The following is a 20,933-nucleotide window of genomic DNA, read 5'->3' as shown; positions in this document are numbered from 1 at the left end:
CCGCGGTCGACTACATGGGAGTCCAGCGACACAGCCATTATGCTAACTGCTGGTTCCCAAAAACAACTTTTTGTATGCTATGACGATGCGATGATTAGAGGATGAATGTAAATTAATTAACTTAAAAATAGTTTTAGGAGAAAAAAAATCACGAAAACTTTTTCTCATGAAAATTTTTTAAAAATGCATATTTGAAGGATCAGCAGTTAGTGTAATGGCTATGTCGCTGGACTCCCATGTAGTTGACTGTGGTTCAAGTCCCAGACCTGGCGGCTTAAACTTATGCCGGGTGCGTGTGCATGCGTGCCCAAAATCCCAAGAGGAGAGTGGAGGAGAAGGTATTGCGGCATGACCATCCCCCCTGGGGGGTGATTTCTTGCTTTCTATTTCTCTGTCTCTCTCTGTCTTTCTGGCAAGTGCACATGCCCTATAGCGAAAAACCTCTCAAAAAAATGCATATTTGAGGACTATACAGTCCCAGCTGGATACTACTTTGTTGTATGTTCTACTCATGGAAGTTTATCCCTAGGATCAGACTTGTGTTCATGGATATGTATATAACAGCTGCGCTTGCTGTAGGAAGTATTTAGATTAAGTTATTTAGCGAATAAATAAAATGGGGGGAAAAGGCATCGAAAGCAACCATGGATACCAGAGACAGTTTGGGAGGAGGGTGGAACACGGCAGAGGGTGAGAGATAGGGAATCAAGAATTGCAAAAATAACAAAATATACAGGAAACAGGAAACGGAAAATTGTTGACAATAACACGTACGTTGATGTGCTTAATTGAGCCAATATACAGTGTATTCTTGATGGGAAATCTCATTTTGTTTGCTGTGATGATGTATAGTGAACGAATGTAAATAAATAAATTTAAATTTAAAAAATAGGTAACCCACATTCTTCTCAGATTATTTCTAAAGATCCTAAAGGAAGGAACCCTCCCAAATTCATTTTATAAAGCCTCTATCACCCTCATTCCCAAAACTGATAAAGATATGACAAGAAAGGAAAATTACAAACAGTATCTCTGATGAACAAAGATACAAAAATTTTCAACAATATACTAGCAAATAATATCCAAGGACATATAAAAATTATTATTTAAAATGACAAAGTGGGCTTCATTACAGGGATGCAAGGGTGGTTCAACAAACGAAAAACCATAAATGTAATACACCATATTAACAGAAAAAAAATTTAAAAAATATGATCATTTCAATATATGCAGAAAAATCATTCCGAAAAATACAACATCCCTTCATGATTAAGACTCTGGTACTATACACGGTTGCTCACTTTCTCCATTCCTTTTCAATACAGTGCTGGAAGTCCTACCTAATACACTCAGAAAAGAGAATGGAAAGAAGAGTTGAAATTATCTCTGTTGGCAGATGGCATGATTGTATACATGGAAGACCCAAAGGAATAAATTTCAAAATAAAAACTTCCTGAAGCAATAAAAGAATACAGTAAAGTGGCAGGATAGAAAATCAACTTACAAAAATCTATAGTATTTCTGTATATGAACAACAAGGAGGCAGACGGAACTGAAGAAAGTAATCCCATTCACCATAACCACTAAAAGTATAAGATACCTAGGAATAAATCTAACCAAGGATGTCAAAGACCTCTACAAGGAAAACTGAAAATTTTAAAAAAGAAATTGGAAAAAGACACAAAAAAGTAGATGGACATCCCATGTTCCAGGATTGGACTAATTAATATAATCAGAATGGAAATTCTAACCAAGTTAATCTACATATTTAATGCTAAAAGACATTCTTCACAGATATAGAAAAAAAAATCATAGAATTTGTCTGGAATGGGGAGTTAGCATAATGGCTATGTCACTGAACTCCCATGTAGTGCACTGCGTTTCGAGTCCCGGACCCGGAGGCTTAGATTCACGCCAGGAACGTTTTAAACTCAGGCCAAGCACGTGTGCATGCATGCCCAAGATCTCGGGAGGAGAATGGAGAAGGGATTCTGGCATGGCCATCACCCCTGGGGGGGGTGATTTCTCACTTTTTATCTCTCTGTCTCTTTCTGTCTTTCTGGTGAGTGCACATACCCTACAGCAAAAACATCTGTAAAAAAAAAATCACAGAATTTATATTTTATGGGACCAGCAGTTAGTGTAATGGCTATGTCGCTGAACTCCCATGTATTCAATTGCTGTTCGAGTCCTAGACCCGGTGGCTTAAACTCACACCAGGCACGTGTGGGTGCATGTCCAAGATCCCGAGAGGAGAATGGAGAAGAAGGGATTGTGGCATGGCCATCCCCCCTGGGGGGGTTATTTCTCGCTTTCTATCTCTCTGTCTCTCTCTGTCTTTCTGGCAAGCACACGCGCCCTATACAAAAAACCCATCAAAAAAAAAAAAAAAAAGAATTTGTCTGGAATCATGAAAGTCCTCATTTTGCCACAACAATCCAACACAAGAACAGTGGAGTGGGCAGCATCTCACTCTTAGCTCACCCCAAAAATATATTACAAATCTGCGATCGTCAAAAAAGCATGGTATTGACACAGAAACAGATATGCAGACCAGTGGAACAAAATAGAGACCTCAGAAATAAACCCAAACATACAGCAAACTGATCTTTGACAAAGGGTACCAGTCAATCCAGTAGGAAAAGGAAAACCTCTTTAGCAAATGGTGCTGGAAAAACTGGGTATCACTTGTAGAAAGATAAATCTGAATCCCTATCTCTCACCATTAAGAAAAATCAACTAATAGTGGATCAAAGATCTAAACCAAAGACCTCAAACTGTGAAACTACTGATATAAAACACTGGGGAAACTCTGGGAGACATTGGGGTAGGCAAAGATTTCTTAAATAAGACCACCAAAGCCCAGGCAAAAACCCTAAACTAAACAAATGGGATTACATAAGACTAATAATATTCTGCACAGCAAAAGACAAAGTAATTAGTGTGAATTGAGAACCCTCAGAATCAGAGAATATTTTCATAAACTACACCCCAGATAAAAGACTGTTAAACAGAATACACAAGGAACTCATGCAGCTTACCTGGAAAAAAATTATTAATCCAATCAAAAGTTGGGAAAATTAGCTGAATAAACAACTCTCTAAGGAAGACATATGGCCAGCCAAAAAGCATATGAGGAAATGCTCAATATCCCTCATCATAAGGGAGCTGCAAATCAAGACTACAATGAGATACCCAACTAATTCAAGTCGAAAAATGAAAAATTAAAAAAAAAAAAAAGATAATTGCTGGCTGGGATGTGGTGAAAAGGGAACTCTACAACACTGTTGGTGAGAATGTAAATTGGTCCAGCCACTGTGGAGAACAATAGGGAGGTTCCTCAAAGACCTAAAAATAGAACTACCATATGATCCACCAATTATACTTCTGCATATCTACCCAAAGGACAGGAGAATGCTCAGCTGGAAAAGTGCTTTTATATCTGTTTATTGCAACATTATTCACAATTCCTAAGACATGGAACCAACCTTAATGTCCACGAACAGATGAACAGATTGAAAAACTGTGGCACATGTACTCCAGGGAATCCTATTCAGCCACAAAAAAACAAGACCCTGCCATTTGATAGAAAGTAGATGAATATGAAAGATTTATTGCTGAGTGTAGCAAGTCAGGCTATGAAACTTTATCTCTCCACTGAACATATACCAACTGTCTTTACTGTATGGTAGAGACTGAAAGACTGGAGCACATAAAAGCTTTGAAAATACTTATGGACACAGAAGACAGTGTGGAAGGAGGGTGGGAGAGGGGAATAGTGTAGTAAAGGAAATTAGGGAGAAAAGATAGAGGTTAGATATTTGTGGGACACAGAAATGATTTATTACCTGTTGATTATAGCATGCATAGTGTTCTCAACTGGACTGGTCTGAGGTGTATTTCATGTGGGTAAATTCCCTTTACAAGCTAAATGATGCATAGTGATTGAATGTATAATAATAATTTAAAAATACATTAAAAGAAATATTACAATTCAATGACAAAAAGAGAAATAATTTAAAATCCTAATTAAAAAATGAGCAATAGTGAGGCCAGCAGGTGGTGTGGTGGTTAAAAGCACTGGATTCCCACATGGCTGACCACAGTTTGAGTTCTGGACCTGGCAGCTTGCTTTCCCACTTTTTCTCTCTCTCTTTCTCTTTCCCCTTCTCTGTAGAAAAATGTCAAATATTAATAATGATAAAAAAATGACTAATTTTATAAAATGAGCAATGGCTTGAAATGCCATTTTTCCCAAAAAAGATATAGAAATGGTCAAGAAGTATATAAAAATACTCAACATCTCTAGTCATTTGGGAAATGGAAATCAAAACCACAGTGAGATACCACTTCACTCCCTTTAAGAATTCTATATTGATAATTTATGATGGGAAAATAACAAGTTTAACTAAGGAGGAAGCAAAATATGGAATCCTATAGAATGCCAGGGGAAATGTAAAATGGTGCAGCAACTGTATAAAATAGTTTGGAGTTTTCTCAAAAAATTAAATATAGAATTATCATATGACACAATAATAGCTACTCCTCTTTCTAGTATACACTCTTAAGAATTGGAGACATATATTCAAACAAATACATGTGCTCAAATGTTCCTAACAGCACTATTTAGTATAGATGAAAGATGGAAACAGCTCGAATGTCTATTAGAATATTAATGGATAAATGAACTGTGGTATATACATACAAGAGAATATAATTCAGTCATGAAAATAAATAAATTCCTGTTACATGCTGCAATGTGGATGGATCTTGAAAACATTATGCTAACTAAAATGAAACTAGAACAAAAGGATACAAATTACATGATTCTATTTATATGAACCCTCCCAAATAGATAAATTCAAAAAGACAGAACACAGAATAATGGTTGGAGGAGGGGATGGTGAGACAGGACATGACTCCTTAATAGCAATAAAGTTTCCTTGTGGGGTGATGAAAATGTCTTGGAATTACATAGAGGTGATGGTTCCACAACATTGAGAATATACTAAATGGCACTAAAATGAACACTTTAAAATTTTCCTGTACAAGTAAGGTACATGAGAGACAAATGAAATTGAAAGATATTAGGTAACTTGGCCCAGCTCTCCTGGCTAGTAACTGGCATAATTCAAACTCTAAGAATTTCTTTTACTAAAAACGTGTACAAGAGAAGGATGCCCACTTTCTCCACTCCTTTTCAGTGTAGTACTGGAAATCCTTGCCAACGCAATCAGAAAAGAGGAAAAAATAAAAGGCATTCAAATAGAAAAAGAAGAGGTGAAACTCTATTTGCAGATGACATGATTGTATACATAAAGGCTCAGTGGTTTCCATGAAAAAATTTCTGGAAGTAATATAGGAATACAGTAAAGTTGCAGGATATAAAAGCAATATTCAGAAATCTATAGCATTTCTATATATGAGCAACAGGCAGACTGAGATAGACTGAAAGAAGTTATTACATTTACCATAGCCACAAAAGGTATAAGATATTTAGGAATAAATCTAACCAAAGAAGTTAAAAACCTCCACAAAGAAAACTACGAGAAGCTAAAAAAAGAAATTGAAAATGACACAAAAAAGTGGAAGGACATCCCATGTTCCTGGATCCCATGTTCCTGGTTTGGAAGAAGTAATACAATCAAAATGGCAATTCTACCCAAATTAATCTACATATTTAATGCAATGCTAATCAAAGTACCAGACACGTTTTTCACAGATCTAGAAAAGACAATCATAGAATTTGTGTGGAGTCATAAAAGACCCCATATTGCAAAAGCAATTCTGCACAAGAAGAGTGGAGTGGGTGGCATCTCACTGACCCAAAAATATACTACAAAGCAGTGGTAATTAAAACAGCATGGTACTGGCACAGTAACAGATACATGGACCAATGGAACAGAATAGAGTCCCCAGAAATAAATTACCATATATACAGTGAATTGATTTTTGACAAGAGGTACCAGTCAATCCAGTGGGAAAAGGAAAACCACTTCAGCAAATGGGGCTGAAAAAACTGGATTTCCACCTGCTGAAAGATGAATCTGAACCCCTACCTCTCACCTTTCACAAAAATCAAGTCAAGGTGGATCACAGATCTAAATCTAAGACCTCAAACTATAAAACTGCTCCTGGAAAACACTGGGGAAACTCTGGGAGACATTGGGGTATGGAAAGACTTCTTAAATAAGACCCCCAAAGCACAGTCAATGATCCCCAAAATAGACAAGTGGGATTACATCAGACTAAGAAGTTTCTGCATGGCAAAAGACACAGTAATTAGTGTGAATCGACAGCCCTCAGAATGGGAAAATATTTTTGTAAAATATGTGTCAAATAAAGGACTGATAACCAGAATACACAAGGAACTCAAGCAGCTGTTCTGAAAAAAAGATGATCAACCCTATTAAAAGATGGGAGAATGAGCTGAAAAAAACCACTCTCTAAAGATGACATAGGAATAGCTAAAAGGCATTTAAAAAATGCTCAACATCCCTCATTGTAAGGGAAATGCAGATCAAAACAACAATGAGATACCACCTAACCCCATTCAGAATGACTAAGATTAAAAAAACAAAAAATGATAAGAGCTGGCAGGGGTGTGGTGAAAGGAACTCTCTTACACTGCTGGTTGGAATGTAAATTGGTCCAACCACTGTGGAGAACAATTTGGAGATTCCTCAAAAATCTACAAATAGAACTACCATATGTTCCAGGAATCCCACTCCTTGGTATCTACCCAAAGGACTGAAGAATTCTTCATCAGAAAAGTGCTTGCACATACATGTTCATTGCGGCACTATTCACAATTGCTAAGACATGGATCCAACCCAAATACCCACAAACAGATGAATGGATTGAAAAACTGTGGCACAAATACTCTATGGAATACTATTCAGCCATAAAAAAAACCTGGCTTTTGACAGAAAGTGGAAGAATATGGAAGATTTACTGCAGAGTGAAGCAAACCAGGCTATGAAGGAGAGACACTGTATGTCTCCACTTAATAAATACTAAGTGTCTGTACTCTATGACTGAAACTGATTGACTAAGGGATATAGAAACATGGTAAATGGATGTGAATTCCAGATATAGTGTGTGTGAAAGAGCACAGTCTGAGGAAGGACATTTAGAAGAAAATTAGAATGGCAAAGCATTAAGAGGACAAAGAAATGTGGTATTATCTGTTGAATATAATTTTATAGTTTTATCAACTGGAATAGGGAGAAATGTTCAGCTGTTGAAATATTCACTTTGTAAACTAAACAATGTGATTAAATGTACAAAAAAAAGAAATTAAAAAATGTAAAAATTAAAGGCATAGAGAATAACTGCAGATACTAGGGACAGTCTGGGAGGAAAGTGGGAACTGAGGGAGGGTACGATGGAGGGAATCAAGAGGAAAAAGAAAGAAGCAATATGTTTAGGGACACAGAAGTGGAAAATTATCTGTCAATGATAATGTATATGATAATATCTTTGACTGGACTAATAAACAGTACATTAATGATGGAAAGAAAAGAATTATAGGACAAAATGTCACTTTTGGCTTCAGCTCTAACTTGATATTAGGGATAAAGATAACAGGTTCAATCCATAGAAAGACGTTATGTCCTTATTTTTATTATTTTCTGAAATTGAACTTTATTGATTTGGTTGATTTGGTTGTGCTAGAATAGACATGGCTTTGATATCAGACACCCTTGACTTACAATTCTCTACCATTTCCTAAATGAGTGACTTTGGGAAGATTTGATTTAGCCTTTCTGAAATCTGTGTTACTCGTTTGTTATGTGATTGTAAAATGAAGATGACAGGATGGACTAGTGGAACCAGAACTGTAAGTTAAAGTTGTCCTATTCTCCTGACTTTTACACAATGGCAACTGATGCAAAATGAAAAAAAAAAACAACATTGTTCAGGCCAAATAAAATACATCTGTAGGCTACATTTGGCCTGTGATTCACAAGTTTTGATCTTTGTGTCAGTTGAGAGAAGGCAGGTTATTAATATGGTATGGTAGCTGAGATTATGGACTATGAAACCATATTGCCAAATTTGTCCATTTACTAGCTCTGTGATGTTAGGAATCTGTTTTTCTCAGATTAATTTTCTATAAACTAAGAATAATGGTAGTATGTATCTTGTAAGGTTGTTATGAGAATTAAGAATGTGTGTAGCAGTTATATCACTGGACTCTCACTTGGGCAACCACAGGTGGAGTCCCAGACCGGTTGCTTGAAACTCATGCTGGGCATGTATGTGTGCATGTCCAAGATCCCAGGAGGAGAATGGAGGGTGGCCATCCTCCCAGGGGGTGATTTCTCACTTTTTCCTCTCACTGAATCTCTCTCTCTCCAGTGAGCACACATGCCCTAAGGCAAAAAAATCTCTTTAAAAAAAAGTATGCTTGTGTGTATTCAGAAACAGTGCTTGGCAGGAAGCAAGTGTTGTGCAGTTATGTTAAATAAAATAAGTCCTAAGCTTCTTTTCAGGTTTTAATATTATATGAGTTATTTATATTAAACAAGGACTTACAGAAAACCAACTATTTATATTGATTCTAACTTGGTCCTTACCTCAGTTTGCTCATCTGTGCCTCAGTTTACACATGTACATAACAGAGACAGTAATGATACCTGCCTTTCATAGTTATTATAAAAATTAAATGAGTTAATATAAAAAGAATTAAATATCTACAGTATTTAGAACATTTTCTGGCACAGTGTAAGCACTGTGTAAGTGTTAGGCATTATCATTAATTTTTAAACAGATTCCTTGGTGAAGCTCATGTAAGTCAGTACTGAAAAACTCCAAAATATATTTAATAGTGCTTACAATATGGCATTGATTCTAGAAACAATGTCCATACCATAATAATGGAAGTGAAATTTTGACCCTTCAATCAATCATTCAAAAAAGCCAAAGTGCTGAAGTCTAAGAATAAGAAAACTTCCCAGTTATTGCATAGTCTGCTTAATACACCTCAATACCAGATTGAGATAAAAAAGAATAATGACCTAAACTTGTATTTATGAAGTCAACTAATTAAATTTATGTTTAAGAGCTCCTTTTGCATTTTCCATAATGTTTCTAAGTAGGAGATGAGGAAAATTCAAATTTTGGTGCACAGAGCTGATTAGAAGAAAGTTCTATATTGGAAAAAGGGTCATCTCCTGCCTCACTAATTCATCCCAGTCTACCTGGGGTTGAATATCACTTCGTCAAATATGTAAGAAATGGAACTTATAAATGGACTCAGGTCTTGGGGCTGGAAAAACCAGCACCTTAAACATAATTTATAAGATCAGAAGAGTCTGGTGTGAAGAAACAAAGGACTCTTGGAAGGAATTGAGAGTGAGGGGATGTGCAGTGAGAGATATAGAAGTCCTAATGTAAGGAGAGTGGAAATATACTGAAACCTCACCCTGTAAATAGAGAACATTACAGGCCACAAATTTAAAGGTTCTGGCTGTCGATTTTTAGTGTTGAAATGACAATAAATATTACTTGACTCTCTTTTGAGAGGATGAGGATTCTTCATTGTAAGAAGACAGGATTTAAGGGAGATTATACTGTGAGAAAACCAGGAGCTCTGTTGTGAGAAGAGAGTATACAATATGGAAACTTTGTCATGAGTTGAGGAGAACATTAAAAGACCATTAGTAATAAGAATAGAGGACTAGGGGGAATCCAAGTGGAACTAGAAAAGAGACGTGAGTTTGTATCAGGAAATGTGGAACTTTAAATTTGAAAGGACAAGGGAACCAGCAGTTAGCGTAATGGCTATGTCCCTGGACTCCCACGTAGTTGATCGCGGTTCACGTCCCAGACCTGGTGGCTTAAAACTCACACCGGGCACGTGTGCGTGCGTGCCCAAGATCCCAAGAGGAGAATGGTGGAGAAGGGACTGCAGCATGGCCATCCCCCCTGGGGGGTGATTTCCTGCTTTCTGTCTCTCTGTCTCTCTCTGTCTGTCTGGTGAGCGCACGCGCCCTAGAGCAAAAATCTCTCAAAAAAAAATTTGAAAGGACAAGATATACTGTGAAAATCATTTTATAAACAAGGGGAAAACTAAGTGCTTCCTAGTGTAACTGGACAGGGTACAAAAGAAGGCCACAAAAATATAAGAGGGGTGACTAAACAAGAAAGGACAAGAAATGATACTTCCATCAGAAAGCATATGAAATACTAGAAATTCAAGTGATAAAACATGAGGTTTTCCCAGGGTGAGAAGATAGGTGACAATTGTCATCCTAAAGGGAAGTAAAAAAGAAATGTTAAGGAATCTCAGAAGGAAAGGATGGCAGAATGTGGGACTAACAGTGGAAGAGCACTGTAAGAGGCAAGGAGTGGGTTTCCCAGAAAACATGACAAAGATAAATCAAAATTAGAAAATTAATGGCTTTTTGAAAGGATATGAGAAACATAACCCTTGTGGAAGGGTAAAGAGAACATTCTAGTATGAAAAGAGGAATGAGAGAAGATCATCATGTGACAAAAGCAGAGTCATTAGTATAAAGTATCAGAAAATAATGTGAGGACCCTAATGGAAAGAAGTTGAATGCTCCCTAAGGCAGTAAGGCAAGAGACTAGAGGGAACTGCAGTATGCTAAGACCAGGGCCATTAGTCTGAGGGGAGAGGATATATTGTGGAACCCCCATTCCACTGAAGAAGACAAGAAAGTGAAGAGAGCCCACACAGAGAATGGAGAGCTTACCATTGCGTGAAAAAAGGAGACCCCAGTGGGATAGATAGGATGTACTGTGGGGTCACAAGTGGGTGAAAATATGAAGCAGTTCAGTACATGTGAGAGGATCACAGGAAAGGGAATCTCTGTGTGGGACAAGAAAAGACAGCTTGTAAGAGAGTAGAGGAAATATTCTGGGATTCTTAGTAGGGAGTCCTCATAAAATTCTAATAGGAGAGGGAAGTGAGCACCTAGTTGGATGCATTAGTGGGGTTTATAGTGTTAGCAGGCAGTTTAAGGTCACAGGGTATGTTATTTCCTCAATTTGGTAGAGTGGGGGCCCTAGAACAATAGCACAAAGTGCAGCGGTTGCTCATATGAGAAAAGGGGGCCCTAGTGGGAAGAGCCAAGAAATTATTGCGGGTAGGATAAGGAAAAAGGAAACCCTAGGTGGAAAGTGATGGCGACATGGTGGGACCCTCCTGGGAGAATGCAGGAAATATTGTGCGTGGGAGGCCAAAGGTTGGAGACAGGCAGCTCTCCAAGGAGTGCAAAGAAAACCGCATTGTAAGGGCTGAGAACACAGGGGACAAGAGGGTGAAGGATAGGACACACGACTGTGCTGGAGCATAATCTCCCCACCTTAAGTGCCCAGCTCCACTTACCCAGGCAGAGTTCAAAGACGTAGGCATAATAGGACCAGAGCACGACGAGAACAATAACGAGCACTGGCACCCAGGACAGTACCCGGCGACAGCACCGCAGCCCCCCAGACAGAGCCATCTTCCAGCCCCCGCCGCATCTTCGGCTCGAAGATCGACCTAGCAGGCCTGCTGGCGCTAGGTCGGAACTGCTTGGGCGGCGGCTGAGAGGCGGGTAGGCGCACTGTGCGGCGCTCCACTGCCTAGCCTGGCGGGAACCTTCTCACCCAACCAAGGCCACCTGTGGTGCTGCTGCGCTGAGCTCGCCCTGCCTAGCACAATAAGCGTGAGTCATGGCGTGGAGGAATTGGCATGTTAGGGCGAAAAAGGTGATCCGTAAGGCAATTTAGGCTGGGGACGCTCAGAGGCGGTACAATCCCTCCCCTTTCCGCCGTCCCTCCCCGCCCCTTTGCTTCAGCGCTACTTGTGGATTGGACCTCTGCAAAACTGAAAAGCGGAAGAATTTTGAATCTGCCCAACTGTTCTTAATTGCATTGCATCCACCGCTCTCTGATTTCTGTCTCTGTCTCCCTTATCTCTTGGTGTCTCTCCTTGTCTCCCTCTCTTACCCCTCTTTCTCTCTAGTCCTCTCCCTGCCTTCCCAACGCTGTCGCTTGTACCACAAGAGCGGGCTGGTGAGGGACGCGCGCGTGGGCGCACAGACACACACTAACGAGTACATGTACACAGTGTAGAATATGCGAACCATACTATCTCATGACTTGAAGATCATCACCATCCTCCCACTGCTGTTTAAACAATATGCTTAACACGTAGTGTCTTGATGCCTCAGTAGGGGTTTGAGACAGAGCACTCACTCCTCCCCTCTCTCATTCCATCCCCACAGGATTAGTTTAGTATATTTTCAGAATAAGCCATTCTTGCATGAAAGAAAATGAGAGAGACTGTGATTCTGGGAAGTGTGAGGGAAGGCTACAAAGGTAATGATATTTAAGCTGAGCATAAGTGTTTTCTAAGCAGACAAGATGGGGAGGACCTTTCATATAGAGGAGTGGACATTTGCAAAGGCAAGGAGTAATGAAAGTCCAAAAGTCCCAGTAATGGGTTTGTGTGGCTTGAAGAGAGCTTGCACAAAGAGGAAAGGCTGGGAGTGAAATTGGGAATACAGGCTGAGGCTAGGGTGTGAAGGCTTTTTATATGCCCTGCCAGGTTTGGGGGACATAATCCTATAATCCTGTAAGGCAGATTATAAACTGCCATCAAAGGTTTGGGGGCAATGGAGTGACAATCAAAGATATGTTTTTTTTTTAAATCATTTATTTATTTACTTATTTTTACATTTTTACACAAACATTTACTTTACATATCAAAAACTTTTTGTTCATATTCCATAGTACTTGATAGTTAATAAAAAAATCTTTTAAAATTTCAAATAATAAACAACATTCAAAATTTCAAAAAAACAATTTTAAGGATAATGTTTGAAATATTTCTTATAATTTTGTTTGTGACTCTGAACAATAGAGACAGTTTGGTTTTAAATTTTTTTTTCTTTTTTTTTTGGAGAGATTTTCACTGTAGGGCGCGTGCGCTTGCCAGGCAGACAGAGAGAGAGAGACATAGAGACAGAAAGCGAGAAATCACCACCCAGGGGGGATGGTCACGCCGCAATCCCTTCTCCTCCATTCTCCTCTCGGGATCTTGGGCAAGCACACACACGCGCCCGGTGGTTTTAAATATTTTTGAGAAAATATTTACATGTCAACTACTCAAACTGTTGAAAACCATACATCCAGGACACAATTCACACATAAACCTTCTCAATTCAGCCCTGCCTACCAAGTATTCTGTGATATACCATCTGCTAGCAAAGGTCAGTCTCTTTCTTCAAAGACTTCCTCAAGCTAATCCTCTGGTTGTGGCTGCTCTTTTGCAATCTCTATTGATTACAATGCTAGACTGGAAAAGTCCAGGTTATTTTATGGTACAAAGTTTTTCATATAGCTTCTCTAAACCTCTCTGTCAGGCAGAACTGTTTATGGTGCCAGGCCATCTTTCCAAGAACTTCTATTGGCTTACTTGAGATCTCCCTTAAATTCCATAGTTTTCTGGTTTAATTTTCAGATATGACATTCCAGTCAAAGCCCTGTCCAATAACTTGTATTTCCAATTTCTGATTCAAGGCAATAGGTATTACTGAATTTATGCAAATAACCATTCTGACACAAAATAAGGATACTTCCAAATATTTTCCAGTACCAAAGGGATCAGGAAGGGAGAAGCTTATGTTTCTATGTAAAGAAACAAACAAACAAGAAGAAACACATTTTAACAAATTGCTAAACCTATCAACAGCTCAAAAGAAAGTAAACTTCTTAAATTGGGAAAACAAAGTATAGTAAAAAAATAAAGACAGTAATATTTTACTCAAAAGTCATAAAATTCTATTTCACCAGTTCAGTCTTACATAATTAATCTTTTCTTCTGTTGAATTTGCAGTGTTACTGTGGTCTAATCTTTCTGTTTAAATCCTGGATGTTTTTGTAAAGGAACTTGCAAAATTTTGGAGAGGATGGCTTAAAAGCAAGGATACCAATTAGGGAGCAATTTAACTCAAATACTTTGGGAGTAGTTGCTTTCTTTTAGGTCAACTTTCATATGGAAAGAATGATAAAATAAGGGGCCTGTCCACAAGAAGCCCGTGTTTTCGTGTAGGTGACAGGTGTTCATTGACACAAGTACAATAATAGAAGGAAGTAGGCTCTTGGCATTTATGGGTTTGACACTGCTTTAGTGATTTCCAAAGGTCTATTACATGAATAAATTTGTGGTTTTGCTTAGACCCATGTTTGAGTCACATTTTGTGTGACTGCTATGTGGGAACAAGGATTTCTACAAGATTTCTCTCTGTGCTTCATTTATTGTATATGCAATAAATTTCCTGAAGTTGGGCTAGCAGGTGCGGTGAAAATTAAGGTGCTGGATTATGACCTACCCCACCATTTGAATACTGGACCTGCAGCTTGAGAATCACACCAGGTACATGTGTGTGCATGCCTCAGATCTCAAGGACAGGGGAGAAGGAATTGCTGTATCACCATCTCCACCACCCCCTCACCACCACCCCCACGCCATCTCTCTCTGCTGAGTGCACATATCCCATAACAAAACTAAAAACAAACAAAAAATCCAGAGTGATGAGTTTTATTATTTATCGAGATACACTTAGCTTTATGGTTGATGTTACTCAAGTTATGATGTAATGAAATGAATAATTCATTTTAGTTGCAGTGTTTAATCACTCTATTATTTGGACACTAAGGTTCTGATGTAAGAATTTGAATTTTCCATTATTCATGAATTTGGGGCAATTGGAACATGTATGCTGGTTTTTTTTCCAGGATATATTATTTAAATCAAGATGACTTGAAGCAATAATTAAATGTGAAAAAGAAAGCCCAAGCTGGATTTTGAATAATGACTAGTTTACCAAGAAGATAAGAGGTGGGAATAGGAGTTAGAGGAGTGGGGATTCCAAGCAAAAAGAAATTTGTAGTGCCAAAGATATGTGAAACATTATACCCTGTTTAGGAGACCACAAATAATTTGTTCCTGCTGTAAGATGATATAGTGGTCTGATCAAGAAGTGATAAGGGCATGGTCATAAGAGAGAGAAAAAGGGGCAGATATAATGGTGTTTTGGATTCATAATTGCTAAGACATGGGACCAACCCACATGCCCACAAACAGATGATTGGATTGAAAAACTGTGGCACATATACTCTATGGAATACTATTCAGCCAAAAAAAAAAATACCTGACTTTTGACAGAAAGTGGAAGAATATGGAAGATTTACTGCTGAGTGAAACAAGCCAGGCTATGAAGGAGAGACATTGTATGTCCCCACTTAATATATACCAAGTGTCCACACTCTATGACTGAAACTGACTAAAGGGTATAGAAACACAGTAAATGGATGTAAATATCAGATATAGTGTGTGTGAAAGAGCAGAGTCTGAGGAAGGACATTTATAAGAAAAATAGAGAGGCAAAGCATTAATGGGACAAAGAAATGTGGTATTATCTGTTGAAGATACTTTTATAGTTTTATCAACTGCACTAGGGAGAAATGTTCATATGTTGAAATATTCAGTTTGTAAGCTAAATAATGTGATTGAATGTAGAAGAGAAAATGAAATTTTAAAAATGTTAAAAAAATAGTTTTTGGGGGAAGAGAATCAACAGAATTTGATGACCAAATGGCACATACAGAGGGAGGTAAGTGAAATCTAACAACCAGTTTTCTAACTTTGATGTCTGAATGAACAATGTTGGCAATCACCCTGATAAGGTCTATGGTGAGAAGAGGAAGTTTGGTACTGGAATGTAAAAGGTTTCAATTATGGACATAAGGGTTTTGCCTAAATCTTCCTCTTCTGGGACAATCTGGCACTGATCAAATTGTCTGGGATAGGGGGCTTATGATAGTCATATCCAGAGTATAAGACCCAGTAAGACAAATTAAGTTCATGATATAGAGCAAGGGTTAACAGTCTATGCTCATGTACTAAATATGGCTCACTACTTTTTTTTATAGAGAAATATTTTTCCTATAGGGTGGGTGGGCTTGCCAGAGAGACTCAGAGAGACAGAGACAGAAAGCGAGAAATCACTGCCTGGGGGGATGGTCATGCCACAGTGCCCTCTCCTACATAGAAAGCGAGAAATCACTGCCTGGGGGGATGGTCATGCCACAGTCCCTTCTCCTACATTCTCCTCTTGGAATTTGGAGCATGCACACACATGCACCTGGCATGAATTTTAAGCCACTGGATTTGGGACTCAAACATCTGTTAACTACATGGGATTCCAGCAACAACCATTACACAATCTGCTGGTCCCTGGCTCACTATTTTATGAATACATTTTTTATTGTAGCACATTTATATTCATTTGTTTGCCTGTAGTCTATAACTGTTGGCTATTTTGTACTATAGTAGGAGAGTTGAGAGGCTGTGACATAGATCATATGGTATGCAAAGCCTCATTTTTCCCAAATTTATTTTTTAAAGACTACTTTTTTAGAGAAGTAGCAAAATTGAGAGCAAGAGGGACCTGGTGGTAGGGCAGTGGTAATGCAACCAAACCCACGTGGGAAGGTCCCTGATTTGTGATTCTAGGCCTCCCTTTGCACACTGGGTGCACATGTGTACCCGTAATCTGGACTTGCACAGACTGCAGCATGGGGCTCTTCTGGGGGTACCCATCCTCTCTTAGAAGAAATAAGCATTTTTTAAAAATTGAAAGGAAGGTTCAGAGATTTCCCATTTATTCCCTGTTCCAGTGCATGCATATCCCCCATTGTCAACATTCCCCACCAGAGTAGGTACATTTGTTATAATTGAGCTTACACTAACACATCATTATTACCCAAAGTCCATAGTTTATATTAGCAGTCACTCTTAATGTTGTTTAGACTATGGTTTTGGACTAATGTATAATGTCATGAGTCTCTTGCCCAGTGTCTAGTCTTTTAACACTTGGAGCAGGAATCTGCAGTTTTTCTCTCTGTTTTTTGGGTAACCTCTTGGACAGGTTATGGGTATCAAGGGCTTTGCTAATTGTGACAGCCATAAGCCTGGTTTGTTGTTTTTCTTTGTTCAATTCTTTTTCCCTTCTTGAGATCCCAATTATTGAATCCCATGAAGGTCGTGTCAATTAAGAGACTGATTGGTTTGGAGTTTCATTTGTAGCTTTTGAAGTTTTCATCTGGTAGCTGGGGAAGATCAGCTAATAAAGTGTCCCCCAAAAAACTCTTGCCTCTACAGAAGTAGGGTCCAGATTAGTATACTATTTAAATCCTTTTCTAACCTGTCATAGAAGATGGCTGGGTTTGGGGGTTTTGGATTTTGTTTTTTTGTACAATTGTTTTTAGTTTGTTATAATTTATAGGCTTTTGTATCCCATGTCTCATTCCTGCCAAGAGAGCCTCTAGAAATTTAGCTCTCTGGTTCATCCTCATTGGGGTGTTGTAATCCCACTCAGGGTGAGTCATGGGGACTGTCTCTCCTTCTGGAAAATTTCCTTGTGGGATCTTAGCAAATGTAGCATCTGCTTCTTTGCATGCTGCATCTAAATTCATTTTACAATCTAAGTGATATATTGTGATTAAATGTATAAAAATAAATTTTAAAAATAAATAAAATATTTTAAAAAGAAAATATAAAACAATATCTCAAGACAAATGAAACTGAAAACACAACATACCAAACTATGTGAGATGCAGGGAAAAAAAGAGTACAATGAGGGAAGTTTGTGAATGCCTACATTAAACAAGAAGAAACACCTCAAACAAACTATATTTCAAAGAACTAGGAAAAAAGAAAAAAAAAAAACTAAGCCCAAGATTAGCACAAGAAAAAAAATAATAAAGACAAGAACAGAAATAAATCAAATAGAGAATAGATTATTTCACTTATGATTTTATTTATTTGAATTCTCTCTTTATCTCCACAGAAATATAATGATCATAAAAGACTACCTAGCTTTTGGTAGCTTGTATGTTTCTTGAAATCTGTTTCTTTAAGGGTCTCCAATTGTTCACATATAAATGTTCATAGTAAAATTCTGAATAGACCAATAACAAACAAGGAGAAAAAGTCTGTAACCAGAATCCTCCCAACAAAGAAAATGTGTAGACCACATGGCAAATTTACCAAATATGTAGAGAAGAATTAGTGCTGGGACCTGCAGATGGTGTAATGGTTACATTGCTGGACTCCCACGTCATTGACTGCAGTTTGCATCCTGGACCCAGTGGCATAAAAATTCATGTCAGGCACATATGCATGCATGCTCCAAATCCCAAGAAGAGACTGAAAGAGAAGGGATTGCATCCCCCTGGCCATCCCCCCTGGGGGGCGGTAATTTCTTACTTTCTGTCTCTCTGCCTCTGTCTCTCTGGTGAGCGCATGCACTCTATAGCAAATAGACAGGTGGGATTACCTCAGACTAAGAAGTTTCTCCATGGCAAAAAGATACAGTAATTAGTGTGAATCGACAGCCCTCATAATGGGAAAATATTTTTGTAAATTATGCAGATAATAGACTGATAACCAGAATACACAAGGAACTAAAGAAGCTGTTTGGAAAAAAGATGATCAACCCTATTAAAAGATGGGAGAAGGAGTTGAAAAAAACACTCTCTAAAGATGACATATGAATAGCCAAAAGGCATATGAAAAAATATTCAACATCCCTCATAGTAAGGGAAATGCAGATCAAAACAACAATGAGGTACCACCTAACCCCAGTCAGAATGTCTAAGATTAAAAAAAAAAATGACAAGTGTTGGCGGGAGTGTGGTGAAAGGGGAACTCTTTTACACTGCTGGTGGGAATGTAAATTGTTCCAGCCATTGTGGAGAACAATTTGGAGATCCCTCAAAAATCTACAAATAGATCTATCATATGATTCAGCAATCCCACTCCTTGGTATCTACCCAGAGGACAGAAGAATCTTTCATTGGAAAAGTGCTTGCACATCGATGTTTATTGCAGCACTATTCATGATTGCTAAGACATGGAACCAACCCAAATGCCCCCATATGGATGAATGGATTGAAAAACGGTGGCACATATACTCTATGGAATACTATTCAGCCATAAAAACCAACAAAACCCTGGTTTTTTGACAGAAAGTGGAAGAATATGGAAGATTTACTGCTCAGTGAAGCAAGCCAGGCTATGAAGGAGAGACATTGTATGCCCCCACTTAATATATACCGAGTGTCTGCACTCTATGACCAAAATTGATTGACTAAAAGACATACAAACACAAGAGATGGGTGTGAATGCCAGATGTGGTGTGTGTGGAGGAGTGGGGTCTATGGGAGGACATTTGGAGGAGGGATACAGAGGCAGAGCATTTACAGGATGGGGAGGTGTGGTGTACTCTGTTGAAGATATTTTGATCAACAGGACTGGGGAAAATTGTTCACGTATTGAAATGTTCATAAGCTAAACTATGTCATTGAATGTATATAAAAATAAATAAATTCATTATTAAAAAATCTCTCTCAAAAAAAATTGCCAATCTTTATGAAACTTCCCAAAAGTGAATGAGAAAAAAAATATTTCCAAACTCATTTTATGAGACTAGCATTGCACTGTTATCAAAGTCAGACAAGGATACCACAGAAAGGAAATTGTAGGCTAATATCTCTGATAAACTGAGATGCAAAATTCCTCAATGAAATACTAGCAAGTAGAATTTGGTAGCACATTTAAAAGATCATATTTGTTTATTCCTAGATTTATTCCTATGCAAGAATAGTTCAATATATGCTAATCAATAAATATGACACCAAATTAAAAGAATAAATGATAAAATCACATGATCATTTTAATATATGCAAAATACATTTGAAAAATTCAATTTTTGTTCATGATAAAAACTAAACAAGTTAGGTGTAGAAGAAATATACCTCATCATAACAAACGCCATACGTGACAAGCCCATAGCTAACACAATACTAAGTGGTGAAAAGTAAAAAGCTTATCTTCTAAGTACAAGACAAAGATGTCCACTCTTACCACTTCTAGTTAAAATAGCACTGGAAGCCCTAGCCATATCAAGAAAGATGTATTTGATTGCAGATGACATGATCTTAGATATAGAAAACTCTAAAGACTGAAAAAAAAAAAAATGGTTGAACTAACAAATTTGGTAAAGTTGAAAAAGATAAAATCAACATAGAAAAGCCAATTACATATATACACACTACCAATGAACTATCTGAGAAAGAAATTAAGGGAACAATTCCATCTACCATAGCACTGAAAAGAGTAAAAATACTTAGGAATGGGATCAGCAGTTGGCATAATGTCTATGTTGCTGGACTCCCATGTGGTCGACCATGGTTCAAGTCCTGGACCCAATGGCTTGAACTCACAACTCACACGGGGCACATGAGCATGCATGCCCAGGATCCTGAGAGGAGAATGGAGGAGAAGGGATTGCGGCATGGCCATCCCTCCTGGGGAGTTATTTCTCACTTTCTGTCTCTCTGTCTTTCTCTGTCTTTCTGGCAGTACACACATCCTATAGCAAAAACCTCTAAAAAAAAATAGGAATAAATTAACCAAGGTGGTGAAAAATTTGTATGCTGAAAACTATAACACAATAAAGGAATTAAAGCAGACATAAATAAATGATAAGATATCCAGGGTTCATTAATTAAAACAATTAATGTTTTGTTAAAATGTCTGTACTATCATAAGAGCTACAGATACGATGAAATCCCTATCAAAATTCCAATAGCAGTTTTCAGAGAAATAGAAAACCTATCTTAAAAATCTTATGGGGGGAACCAGCAGTTAGCGTAATGGCTATGTCGCTGGACTCCCACATAGTCGACCGCGGTTCGCGTCCCGGACCTGGTGGCTTAAAACTCATGCCAGGCGCGTGTGCATGCGTGCCCAAGATCCCAAGAGGAGAATGGAGGAGAAGGGATTGCAGCGTGACCATCTCCCCTGGGGGGTGATTTCTCGCTTTCTGTCTCTGTCTCTGTCTGTC

At 38.2% G+C, this 20,933-nt stretch overlaps 1 protein-coding gene across 1 annotated transcript in view; it reads right to left on the bottom strand.

The window, feature by feature from the left end:
- LOC102489419 (palmitoyltransferase ZDHHC15-like) overlaps positions 1–11,743 on the bottom strand; it is a gene marked incomplete at its 3' end in the record, with an annotated part of 89,916 nt that extends 78,173 nt beyond the window's left edge. Inside the window, 1 exon segment of the mRNA XM_027776190.1 lies at positions 11,360–11,743. Coding sequence (XP_027631991.1) covers positions 11,360–11,477 — 118 coding nt within the window.
- Between the last annotated feature and the right edge of the window lie 9,190 nt (positions 11,744–20,933).

The sequence above is a fragment of the Tupaia chinensis genome, unplaced genomic scaffold (assembly GCF_000334495.1).
Source record: "Tupaia chinensis unplaced genomic scaffold, TupChi_1.0 Scaffold000640_1, whole genome shotgun sequence".
NCBI lineage: Eukaryota > Metazoa > Chordata > Mammalia > Scandentia > Tupaiidae > Tupaia > Tupaia belangeri.
This window is presented reverse-complemented; position numbering and strand designations above follow the sequence as displayed.